This window comes from Anomaloglossus baeobatrachus, unplaced genomic scaffold (genome assembly GCF_048569485.1).
Source record: "Anomaloglossus baeobatrachus isolate aAnoBae1 unplaced genomic scaffold, aAnoBae1.hap1 Scaffold_2366, whole genome shotgun sequence".
Taxonomy (NCBI): domain Eukaryota; kingdom Metazoa; phylum Chordata; class Amphibia; order Anura; family Aromobatidae; genus Anomaloglossus; species Anomaloglossus baeobatrachus.
Window position 1 is genome coordinate 3325 of NW_027442031.1, and position 13744 is coordinate 17068.

A 13744-nucleotide genomic window follows, 5' to 3' on the forward strand; every position below is an offset into this window, starting at 1 on the left:
ATGGGGTGATGTATGAATCTCCTGTATATGGGGTGATGTATGGATATGGATGATCTCCTGTATATGGGGTGATGTATGAATCTCCTGTATATGGGGTGATGTATGGATCTCCTGTATATGGGGTGATGTATGGATACGGATGATCTCCTGTATATGGGGTGATGTATGGATACGGATGATCTCCTGTATATAGGGTGATGTATGGATACGGATGATCTCCTGTATATGGGGTGATGTATGAATCTCCTGTATATGGGGTGATGTATGGATATGGATGATCTCCTGTATATGGGGTGATGTATGGATCTCCTGTATATGGGGTGATGTATGGATCTCCTGTATATGGGGTGATGTATGGATACGGATGATCTCCTGTATATGGGGTGACGTATACACCGTATGAGCTGTATGTGTGTTGTATGTATTATATAGGACATGTTGTCGGCCGGATACAATGGACACGCAGCATATAGAGGATGATACACATTGGGCCCTTTTTGTCCCCCTTAATGACGTCCAGCCCCCGGTGTGTCTCTGACTACGGGCCCCGACATGTCTGACCTGTGTTTCCTGACATCTGCTGCTGATGGACGGTCCGGAGGACATATTACACTAATATCTTGGAGGTTCGGCCTCATGTTGAAGACGTAGGGACTGATACCATGTTTTTCTCCCTGCAGCTGGAGGAAGAGGTGATGGGGATGCAGAAAAAGGTGAAGGGCACAGAAGAAGAGGTGGAGAAGTACTCTGAGGCCGTGAAGGAAGCGCAGGAGCGGCTGGAACTGGCCGAGAAGAAGGCCTCTGATGTAAGTCATCCGCTACGCATGTATCTGCTCCCTGATATTCCTCTAGCTTCCCACAATATACAGATCCATAGACATGACTTACACATTCCGTGTGTGGCGGTGTGTGGCGGTGTGTGGCGGTGGGGATGGAGTCTTCAGGGTGGTAGCACTTTCCTCCGCACACAGCGTTTTGTATTTAGCCAAGTTCTCCTTTGGTCTCATCTGACCGGAGCTGATTCTTCCTCTGATCACTTTGTCCTTTCCATGTCTTTCTTGCCGCTGCTCCATAAAAAGCAGATTTGTGGAGTCTACGACTAATAGTCCTCCTGTGGACAGATTCTCCTCCTGAGCTGTGATCTCTGCTCGTCCTGTGGACAGATTCTCCTCCTGAGCTGTGACCTCTGCTCGTCCTGTGGACAGATTCTCCTCCTGAGCTGTGATCTCTGCTCGTCCTGTGGACAGATTCTCCTCCTGAGCTGTGATCTCTGCTCGTCCTGTGGACAGATTCTCCTCCTCAGCTGTGATCTCTGCTCGTCCTGTGGACAGATTCTCCCCCTGAGCTGTGATCTCTGCTCGTCCTGTGGACAGATTCTCCTCCTGAGCTGTGATCTCTGCTCGTCCTGTGGACAGATTCTCCTCCTGAGCTGTGATCTCTGCTCGTCCTGTGGACAGATTCTCCTCCTGAGCTGTGATCTCTGCTCGTCCTGTGGACAGATTCTCCTCCTGAGCTGTGATCTCTGCTCGTCCTGTGGACAGATTCTCCTCCTGAGCTGTGATCTCTGCTCGTCCTGTGGACAGATTCTCCTCCTGAGCTGTGATCTCTGCTCGTCCTGTGGACACATTCTCCTCCTGAGCTGTGATCTCTGCTCGTCCTGTGGACAGATTCTCCTCCTGAGCTGTGATCTCTGCTCGTCCTGTGGACACATTCTCCTCCTGAGCTGTGATCTCTGCTCGTCCTGTGGACAGATTCTCCTCTGAGCTGTGATCTCTGCTCGTCCTGTGGACACATTCTCCTCCTGAGCTGTGATCTCTGCCCGTCCTGTGGACAGGTTCTCCTCCTGAGCTGTGATCTCTGCTCGTCCTGTGGACAGATTCTCCCCTGAGCTGTGATCTCTGCTCGTCCTGTGGACAGATTCTCCTCCTGAGCTGTGATCTCTGCTCGTCCTGTGGACAGATTCTCCCCCTGAGCTGTGATCTCTGCTCGTCCTGTGGACAGATTCTCCTCTGAGCTGTGATCTCTGCTCGTCCTGTGGACAGATTCTCCTCCTGAGCTGTGATCTCTGCTCGTCCTGTGGACAGGTTCTCCTCCTGAGCTGTGATCTCTGCTCGTCCTGTGGACAGGTTCTCCTCCTGAGCTGTGATCTCTGCTCGTCCTGTGGACAGGTTCTCCTCCTGAGCTGTGATCTCTGCTCGTCCTGTGGACAGATTCTCCTCCTGAGCTGTGATCTCTGCTCGTCCTGTGGACAGGTTCTCCTCCTGAGCTGTGATCTCTGTTCGTCCTGTGGACAGATTCTCCTCTGAGCTGTGATCTCTGCTCATCCTGTGGACAGATTCTCCCCCTGAGCTGTGATCTCTGCTCATCCTGTGGACAGATTCTCCTCCTGAGCTGTGATCTCTGCTCGTCCTGTGGACAGATTCTCCCCCTGAGCTGTGATTTCTGCTCGTCCTGTGGACAGATTCTCCTCTGAGCTGTGATCTCTGCTCGTCCTGTGGACAGATTCTCCTCTGAGCTGTGATCTCTGCTCGTCCTGTGGACACATTCTCCTCCTGAGCTGTGATCTCTGCTCGTCCTGTGCACAGATTCTCCCCCTGAGCTGTGATCTCTGCTCGTCCTGTGGACAGATTCTCCCCCGGAGATGTGATCTCTGCTCGTCCTGTGGACAGATTCTCCTCCTGAGCTGTGACCTCTGCTCGTCCTGTGGACAGATTCTCCCCTGAGCTGTGATCTCTGCCCGTCCTGTGGACAGATTCTCCTCCTCAGCTGTGATCTCTGCTCGTCCTGTGGACAGATTCTCCTCCTCAGCTGTGATCTCTGCTCGTCCTGTGGACAGATTCTCCTCCTCAGCTGTGATCTCTGCTCGTCCTGTGGACAGATTCTCCTCTGAGCTGTGATCTCTGCTCTTCCTGTGGACAGATTCTCCTGAGCTGTGATCTCTGCTCATCCTGTGGACAGATTCTCCTCCTCAGCTGTGATCTCTGCTCGTCCTGTGGACAGATTCTTCCCCTGAGCTGTGATCTCTGCTCGTCCTGTGGTCAGATTCTCCCCTACGTTTTCATGGTTATGTACTATAGATACATAATTCCACAGAGGTCTACACAGCTAGAAACACAAATATTTACAGGTGACTGATGGCTGCCTCTTATCTTGGAGTCTTGACTGTTTCTGAAGGCTTTCCTACCTATCTGCCTTGGATCTCAATGCCTCAGAATCTTCTGTCATTTCTGGTGATGATATACAGTATCTGACCTCCTGTCATTTATGGTGATAATATACAGTATCTGACCTTCTCCTGTAATTTCTGGTGATAATATACAATATCTTACCTTCTCCTGTCATTTCTGGTGATGATATACAGTATCTGATCTTCTCCAGTCATTTCTGGTGATGATATACAGTATCTGACCTTCTGTCCTTTCTGGTGATGATATACAGTATCTGACCTTCTCCTGTAATTTCTGGTGATAATATACACTATCTGACCTTCTTCTGTCATTTGTGGTGATGATATACAGTATCTGACCTTCTTCTGTCATTTCTAGTGATGATATACAGTATCTGACCTTCTCCTGTCATTTCTGGTGATGATATACAGTATCTGACCTTCTTCTGTCATTTCTAGTGATGATATACAGTATCTGACCTTCTTCTGTCATTTCTGGTGATGATATACAGTATCTGACCTTCTCCTGTCATTTCTGGTGATGATATACAGTATCTGACCTTCTTCTGTCATTTCTGGTGATGATATACAGTATCTGACCTTGTTCTGTCATTTCTAGTGATGATATACACTATCTGACCTTCTTCTGTCATTTCTGGTGATGATATACAGTATCTGACCTTCTTCTGTCATTTGTGGTGATGATATACAGTATCTGACCTTCTTCTGTCATTTCTAGTGATGATATACAGTATCTGACCTTCTTCTGTCATTTCTGGTGATGATATACAGTATCTGACCTTCTTCTGTCATTTCTGGTGATGATATACAGTATCTGACCTTCTTCTGTCATTTCTGGTGATGATATACAGTATCTGACCTTCTGTCATTTGTGGTAATGATATATAGTATCTGACCTTCTGTCATTTGTGGTAATGATATACAGTATCTGACCTTCTTCTGTCATTTCTGGTGATGATATACAGTATCTGACCTTCTTCTGTCATTTCTAGTGATGATATACAGTATCTGACCTTCTTCTGTCATTTCTGGTGATGATATACAGTATCTGACCTTCTCCTGTCATTTCTAGTGATGCTATACAGTATCTGACCTTCTCCTGTCATTTCTGGTGATGATATACAGTATCTGACCTTCTTCTGTCATTTCTGGTGATGATATACAGTATCTGACCTTCTTCTGTCATTTCTGGTGATGATATACAGTATCTGACCTTCTTCTGTCATTTCTGGTGATGATGTACACTATCTGACCTTCTTCTGTCATTTGTGGTGATGATATACAGTATCTGACCTTCTTCTGTCATTTGTGGTGATGATATACAGTATCTGACCTTCTTCTGTCATTTCTGGTGATGATATACAGTATCTGACCTTCTTCTGTCATTTCTGGTGATGATATACAGTATCTGACCTTCTTCTGTCATTTCTGGTGATGATATACAGTATCTGACCTTCTTCTGTCATTTCTGGTGATGATATACACTATCTGACCTTCTTCTGTCATTTGTGGTGATGATATACAGTATCTGACCTTCTTCTGTCATTTGTGGTGATGATATACAGTATCTGACCTTCTTCTGTCATTTCTAGTGATGATATATAGTATCTGACCTTCTTCTGTCATTTCTAGTGATGATATACAGTATCTGACCTTCTTCTGTGATTTCTGGTGCTGATATACAGTATCTGACCTTCTTCTGTCATTTCTGGTGATGATATATAGTATCTGACCTTCTCCTGTCATTTCTGGTGATGATATACAGTATCTGACCTTCTCCTGTCATTTCTGGTGATGATATACAGTATCTGACCTTCTTCTGTCATTTCTGGTGATGATATACAGTATCTGCCCTTCCTCTGTCATTTGTGGTGATGATATACAGTATCTGACCTTCTTCTGTCATTTCTGGTGATGATATACACTATCTGACCTTCTTCTGTCATTTGTGGTGATGATATACACTATCTGACCTTCTTCTGTCATTTGTGGTGATGATATACAGTATCTGACCTTCTTCTGTCATTTGTGGTGATGATATACAGTATCTGACCTTCTTCTGTCATTTCTGGTGATGATATACAGTATCTGACCTTCTTCTGTCATTTCTGGTGATGATATACAGTATCTGACCTTCTTCTGTCATTTCTGGTGATGATATACAGTATCTGACCTTCTTCTGTCATTTCTGGTGATAATATACAGTATCTGACCTTCTCCTGTCATTTCTGGTGATGATATACAGTATCTGACCTTCTGTCATTTCTGGTGATGATATACAGTATCTGACCTTCTTCTGTCATTTCTGGTGATGATATACAGTATCTGACCTTCTTCTGTCATTTCTGGTGATGATATACAGTATCTGACCTTCTTCTGTCATTTCTGGTGATGATATACAGTATCTGACCTTCTTCTGTCATTTCTGGTGATGATATACAGTATCTGACCGCTGTGATCAATATCTAATTGGATCTCATGACTGTAGACAGTAAATGCAGTTATAGCAGAATCAAGGCTGGTGAAGTGCAGTCACTGTGGCACTTATACAATTTCCCCTCACAGGTATTTTCCACCCCCCAAACCCCATATTATACCATCTCCCCTGATTGATATCACTCCCCCTGTATTATACCATCTTCCTTCATTAATATCACTCCCCCTGTATTATACTATCTCCACTCACTGATATCTCCCCCCTATATTATACTATCTCCCCTCAATGATCTTTTCCCCCTCCCCTGTATTATAACATCTCTCCTCATTGCTGACACTCCCCCCTGTATTATACCATCTCCTGTCATTGATATCAACCCCCCCACCCCGTCTAAACCATCTTCCCTTTTTGATATCACTCCCCCTGTATTATACCATCTCCACTCACTGATGTCTTCCCCCCACATTATACCATCTCCCTTACTGATATTTCCCCCCTCTCCTGTATTATACCATCTCCCCTCCCTGATATCACCCCTCTGTATTATAGCATTTCTCCTCGCAGATATTACCACACTTTATTACACCATCTCCCCTCCCTGATATCACCCCCTGTATTATACCATGTACCCTCCCTGATACCACCCCTCTGTATTATACCATTTCTCCTCGCAGATATTACCACACTGTATTACACCATCTCGCCTCCCTGATATCACCCCCCCATATTATACTGTCTCCCCTCCCTGATATCACCCCCTGTATACCATCTCTCATAACAGATATTACCCCCCTGCATTACACCATCTCGCCTCCCTGATATCACCCACTGTATGATACCATCTCCCCTCTCAGATATCACCCCCCTGTATTGTACCATCTCCCCTCCCTGATGTCACCCTCTTTTTTATACTATCTCCCCCCCGTATTATACTATCTCCCCTCCCTGATATCACCCCCCTGTATTATACCATCTACCCTCCCCGATATCACCTCCTGTATTACACCATATCCTCTCCCTGATATCAACCCCCTGTATTATACCATCTCCCCTCCCTGATATCAACCCCCTGTATTATACCATCTCCCCTCCCTGATATCACCCCCCTGTATTATACCATCTACCCTCCCTGATATCACCCCCCTGTATTACACCATCTCCCCTCCCTGATATCACCCCCCTGTATTATACCATCTCTCGTCCCTGATATCAACCCCCTGTATTACACCATCTCCCCTCCCTGATATCACCCCCTGTATTATACCATCTCCCCTCCCTGATATCACCCCCCTGTATTATACCATCTCCCCTCCCTGATATCACCCCCCCTGTATTACACCATCTCCCCTCCCTGATATCACCCCCTGTATTATACCATCTCCTCTCCCTGATATCACCCCCTGTATTATACCATCTCCCGATATCACCCCCTGTATTACACCATCTCCCCTCCCTGATATCACCCCCCCTGTATTATTCCATCTCCCCTCCCTGATATCACCCCCCTGTATTATACCATCTCCCCTCCCTGATATCACCCCCTGTATTACACCATCTCCCCTCCCTGATATCACCCCCCTGTATTACACCATCTCCCCTCCCTGATATCACCCCCCTGTATTATACCATCTCCCCTCCCTGATATCAACCCCCTGTATTATACCATCTCTCCTCACTGATATCACCCCCCTGTATTATACCATCTACCCTCCCTGATATCACCCCCCTGTATTACACCATCTCCCCTCCCTGATATCACCCCCTGTATTATACCATCTCCTCTCCCTGATATCACCCCCCTGTATTACACCATCTCCCCTCACTGATATCACCCCCTGTATTATACCATCTCCCGATATCACCCCCCTGTATTACACCATCTCCCCTCCCTGATATCACCCACTGTATTATACCATCTACCCTCCCTGATATCACCTCCTGTATTACACCATCTCTCCTCCCTGATATCACCTCCTTGTATTATACTATCTCTCCTCCCTGATATCACCCACTGTATTATACCATCTCCTCTCCCTGATATCACCCCCTGTATTATACCATCTCCCCTCCCTGATATCACCCCCCTGTATTACACCATCTCCCCTCCCTGATATCACCCCCTGTATTATACCATCTCCTCTCCCTGATATCACCCCCTGTATTATACCATCTCCTCTCCCTGATATCACCCCCCTGTATTATACCATCTACCCTCCCTGATATCACCCCCCTGTATTACACCATCTCCCCTCCCTGATATAACCCCCCTGTATTATACCATCTCTCGTCCCTGATATCACCCCCCTGTATTACACCATCTCCCCTCCCTGATATCACCCCCTGTATTATACCATCCCCCCTCCCTGATATGACCCCCCTGTATTATACCATCTCCCCTCCCTGATATCACCCCCCTGTATTACACCATCTCCCCTCCCTGATATCACCCCCTGTATTATACCATCTCCTCTCCCTGATATCACCCCCTGTATTATACCATCTCCCGATATCACCCCCCTGTATTACACCATCTCCCCTCCCTGATATCACCCACTGTATTATACCATCTACCCTCCCTGATATCATCCCCTGTATTATACCATCTCCCCTCCCTGATATCATCCCCTGTATTATACCATCGCCTCTCCCTGATATCACCTCCTGTATTACACCATCTCCCCTCCCTGATATCAACCCCCTGTATTATACCATCTCCCCTCCCTGATATCAGCCCCCTGTATTATACCATCTCCCCTCCCTGATATCACCCCCCTGTATTATACCATCTCCCCTCCCTGATATCAGCCCCCTGTATTATACCATCTCCCCTCCCTGATATCACCCCCTGTATTACACCATCTCCCCTCCCTGATATCACCCCCCCTGTATTATTCCATCTCCCCTCCCTGATATCACGCCCCTGTATTATACCATCTCCCCTCCCTGATATCACCCCCCGGTATTACACCATCTCCCCTCCCTGATATCAGCCCCCTGTATTATACCATCTCCCCTCCCGGATATCACCCCACTGTATTATACCATCTCTCCTCACTGATATCACCCCCCTGTATTATACCATCTACCCTCCCTGATATCACCCCCCTGGATTACACCATCTCCTCTCCGTGATATCACCCCCTGTATTACACCATCTCCCCTCCCTGATATCACCCCCCTGTATTATACCATCTCTCGTCCCTGATATCACCCCCCTGTATTACACCATCTCCCCTCCGTGATATCACCCCCTGTATTACACCATCTCCCCTCCCTGATATCACCCCCCTGTATTATACCATCTCCCCTCCCTGATATCACCCCCCTGTATTACACCATCTCCCCTCCCTGATATCACCCCCTGTATTATACCATCTCCTCTCCCTGATATCACCCCCTGTATTATACCATCTCCCGATATCACCCCCCTGTATTACACCATCTCCCCTCCCTGATATCACCCACTGTATTATACCATCTACCCTCCCTGATATCACCTCCTGTATTATACCATCTCTCCTCACTGATATCACCCCCCTGTATTACACCATCTCCCCTCCCTGATATCACCTCCCTGTATTATACCATCTCTCCTCCCTGATATCAGCCCCCTGTATTATACCATCTCCTCTCCCTGATATCACCCCCTGTATTATACCATCTCCCCTCCCTGATATCACCCCCCTGTATTACACCATCTCCCCTCCCTGATATCACCCCCTGTATTATACCATCTCCTCTCCCTGATATCACCCCCTGTATTATACCATCTCCTCTCCCTGATATCACCCCCTGTATTATACCATCTTCCCTCCCTGATATCACCCCCCTGTATTATACCATCTCCCCTCCCTGATATCAGCCCCCTGTATTATACCATCTCCCCTCCCTGATATCACCCCCTGTATTACACCATCTCCCCTCCCTGATATCACCCCCCTGTATTACACCATCTCCCCTCCCTGATATCACCCCCCTGTATTACACCATCTCCCCTCCCTGATATCACCCCCCTGTATTACACCATCTCCCCTCCCTGATATCACCCCCCTGTATTACACCATCTCCCCTCCCTGATATCACCTCCCTGTATTATACCATCTCCCCTCCCTGATATCAGCCCCCTGTATTATACCATCTCCCCTCCCTGATATCAACCCCCTGTATTATACCATCTTCCCTCCCTGATATCACCCCCCTGTATTACACCATCTCCCCTCCCTGATATCACCCCCTGTATTATAACATCTCCCCTCCCTGATATCAACCCCCTGTATTATACCATCTCTCCTCACTGATATCACCCCCCTGTATTATACCATCTACCCTCCCTGATATCACCCCCCTGTATTACACCATCTCCCCTCCCTGATATCACCCCCCTGTATTATACCATCTCCCCTCCCTGATATCACCCCCCTGTATTACACCATCTCCCCTCCCTGATATCACCCCCTGTATTACACCATCTCCCCTCCCTGATATCACCCCCTGTATTATACCATCTCCCCTCCCTGATATCACCCCCTGTATTACACCATCTCCCCTCCCTGATATCACCCCCTGTATTATACCATCTCTCGTCCCTGATATCACCCCCCTGTATTACACCATCTCCCCTCCGTGATATCACCCCCTGTATTACACCATCTCCCCTCCCTGATATCACCCCCCTGTATTACACCATCTCCCCTCCCTGATATCACCCCCTGTATTATACCATCTCCTCTCCCTGATATCACCCCCTGTATTATACCATCTCCCGATATCACCCCCCTGTATTACACCATCTCCTCTCCCTGATATCACCCCCCTGTATTATACCATCTACCCTCCCTGATATCACCTCCTGTATTACAACATCTCTCCTCCCTGATATCACCTCCTTGTATTATACTATCTCCCCTCCCTGATATCACCCCCTGTATTATACCATCTCCTCTCCCTGATATCACCCCCTGTATTATACCATCTCCTCTCCCTGATATCAGCCCCCTGTATTATACCATCTCCCGATATCACCCCCTTGTATTACACCATCTCCCCTCCCTGATATCACCCCCTGTATTATACCATCTCCCGATATCACCCCCTTGTATTACACCATCTCCCCTCCCTGATATCACCCACTGTATTATACCATCTACCCTCCCTGATATCACCTCCTGTATTACAACATCTCTCCTCCCTGATATCACCTCCTGTATTATACCATCTCCCCTCCCTGATATCACCCCCTGTATTATACCATCTCCTCTCCCTGATATCACCCCCTGTATTATACCATCTCCTCTCCCTGATATCAGCCCCCTGTATTATACCATCTCCCCTCCCTGATATCAGCCCCCTGTATTATACCATCTCCCCTCCCTGATATCACCCCCTGTATTATACCATCTCCTCTCCCTGATATCACCTCCTGTATTATACCATCTCCCCTCCCTGATATCACCTCCTGTATTATACCATCTCCCCTCCCTGATATCATCCCCTGTATTATACCATCTCCCCTCCCTGATATCACCCCCCTGTATTATACCATCTCCCCTCCCTGATATCACCCCCCTGTATTATACCATCTCCCCTCCCTGATATCACCCCCCTGTATTATACCATCTCCCCTCCCTGATATCACCCCCTGTATTATACCATCTCCTCTCCCTGATATCACCCCCTGTATTACACAATCTCCTCTCCCTGATATCACCCCCCTGTATTATACCATCTCCCCTCCCTGATATCACCCCCCTGTATTATACCATCTCCCCTCCCTGATATCACCCCCCTGTATTATACCATCTCCCCTCCCTGATATCACCCCCTGTATTATACCATCTCCTCTCCCTGATATCAGCCCCCTGTATTATACCATCTCCCCTCCCTGATATCACCCCCCTGTATTATACCATCTCCCCTCCCTGATATCACCCCCTGTATTACACCATCTCCCCTCCCTGATATCACCCCCCTGTATTATACCATCTCCCCTCCCTGATATCACCCCCTGTATTACACCATCTCCCCTCCCTGATATCACCCCCCTGTATTATACCATCTCCCCTCCCTGATATCACCCCCCTTATATTATGTGTTCTCTGAGTGAATTCATTATGTCTATGTGTAGAATGATGGGGAATTGTGTGACTCCTCTTACACAGCGTACAGGTGGGGAGGAGTTAAGAGGGAGGATGATGGGTGGAGAGGAGAACACTGGGGGTGGTCATTATATCAGGGGAGGAAGATCGCAGCCTGGAGAGAACACAGATGTGCTCTGGTGATTGCAGCGGCTGGTGGGAAGCAAGATGAGGTAAAGCCTGGAGGCACCTGGGGAGTGGGAGGAGGGGGGCAACTGGCAGAAAGGTGGAGAGGGGCACCTGGGGAGTGGGAGGAGGGGGGCAACTGGCAGAAAGGTGGAGAGGGGCACCTGGGGAGTGGGAGGAGGGGGGCAACTGGCAGAAAGGTGAAGAGGGGCACCTGGGGAGTGGGAGGAGGGGGGCAACTGGCAGAAAGGTGAAGAGGGGCACCTGGGGAGTGGGAGGAGGGGGGCAACTGGCAGAAAGGTGAAGAGGGGCACCTGGGGAGTGGGAGGAGGGGGGCAACTGGCAGAAAGGTGGAGAGGGGCACCTGGGGAGTGGGAGGAGGGGGGCAACTGGCAGAAAGGTGGAGAGGGGCACCTGGGGAGTGGGAGGAGGGGGCCAACTGGCAGAAAGGTGAAGAGGGGCACCTGGGGAGTGGGAGGAGGGGGGCAACTGGCAGAAAGGTGAAGAGGGGCACCTGGGGAGTGGGAGGAGGGGGGCAACTGGCAGAAAGGTGAAGAGGGGCACCTGGGGAGTGGGAGGAGGGGGGCAACTGGCAGAAAGGTGAAGAGGGGCACCTGGGGAGTGGGAGGAGGGGGGCAACTGGCAGAAAGGTGAAGAGGGGCACCTGGGGAGTGGGAGGAGGGGGGCAACTGGCAGAAAGGTGGAGAGGGGCACCTGGGGAGTGGGAGGAGGGGGGCAACTGGCAGAAAGGTGGAGAGGGGCACCTGGGGAGTGGGAGGAGGGGGCCAACTGGCAGAAAGGTGAAGAGGGGCACCTGGGGAGTGGGAGGAGGGGGGCAACTGGCAGAAAGGTGAAGAGGGGCACCTGGGGAGTGGGAGGAGGGGGGCAACTGGCAGAAAGGTGGAGAGGGGCACCTGGGGAGTGGGAGGAGGGGGGCAACTGGCAGAAAGGTGGAGAGGGGCACCTGGGGAGTGGGAGGAGGGGGGCAACTGGCAGAAAGGTGGAGAGGGGCACCTGGGGAGCGGGAGGAGGGGGGCAACTGGCAGAAAGGTGGAGAGGGGCACCTGGGGAGTGGGAGGAGGGGGGCAACTGGCAGAAAGGTGGAGAGCGGCACCTGGGGAGCGGGAGGAGGGGGGAAACTGGCAGAAAAGTGGAGAGGGGCACCTGGGGAGTGGGAGGAGGTGGGCAACTGGCAGAAAGGTGGAGAGGGGCACCTGGGGAGTGGGAGGAGGGGGGAAACTGGCAGAAAGGTGGAGAGGGGCACCTGGGGAGCGGGAGGAGGGGGGCAACTGGCAGAAAGGTGGAGAAGGGCACCTGGGGAGTGGGAGAAGGGGGGAAACTGGCAGAAAAGTGGAGAAGGGCACCTGGGGAGTGGGAGGAGGTGGGCAACTGGCAGAAAGGTGGAGAGGGGCACCTGGGGAGTGGGAGGAGGGGGGAAACTGGCAGAAAGGTGGAGAGGGGCACCTGGGGAGCGGGAGGAGGGGGGAAACTGGCAGAAAGGTGGAGAGGGGCACCTGGGGAGCGGGAGGAGGGGGGCAACTGGCAGAAAGGTGGAGAGGGGCACCTGGGGAGTGGGAGGAGGGGGGAAACTGGCAGAAAAGTGGAGAGGGGCACCTGGGGAGTGGGAGGAGGTGGGCAACTGGCAGAAAGGTGGAGAGGGGCACCTGGGGAGTGGGAGGAGGGGGGCAACTGGCAGAAAGTGGATAGGGGCACCTGGGGAGTGGGAGGAGGGGGCCAACTGGCAGAAAGGTGGAGAGGGGTACCTGGGGAGTGGGAGGAGGGGGGAAACTGGCAGAAAGGTGGAGAGGGGCACCTGGGGAGTGGGAGGAGGGGGGAAACTGGCAGAAAGGTGGAGAGGGG

The 13744-nt window shown here is 50.1% G+C and overlaps 1 protein-coding gene across 3 annotated transcripts in view; it reads left to right on the top strand.

The window, feature by feature from the left end:
• Positions 1-673: 673 nt before the first annotated feature.
• Positions 674-13744, top strand: part of LOC142261663 (uncharacterized) — a 54441-nt gene continuing 41370 nt past the window's right edge. For all 3 annotated transcript variants that reach the window (XM_075332132.1, XM_075332131.1, XM_075332133.1), the window contains exon 1: positions 674-806. In XM_075332132.1, the coding sequence (XP_075188247.1) occupies positions 696-806 (111 nt within the window). In that variant the 5' untranslated portion in view covers positions 674-695. The remainder of the gene's footprint in view (positions 807-13744) is intronic.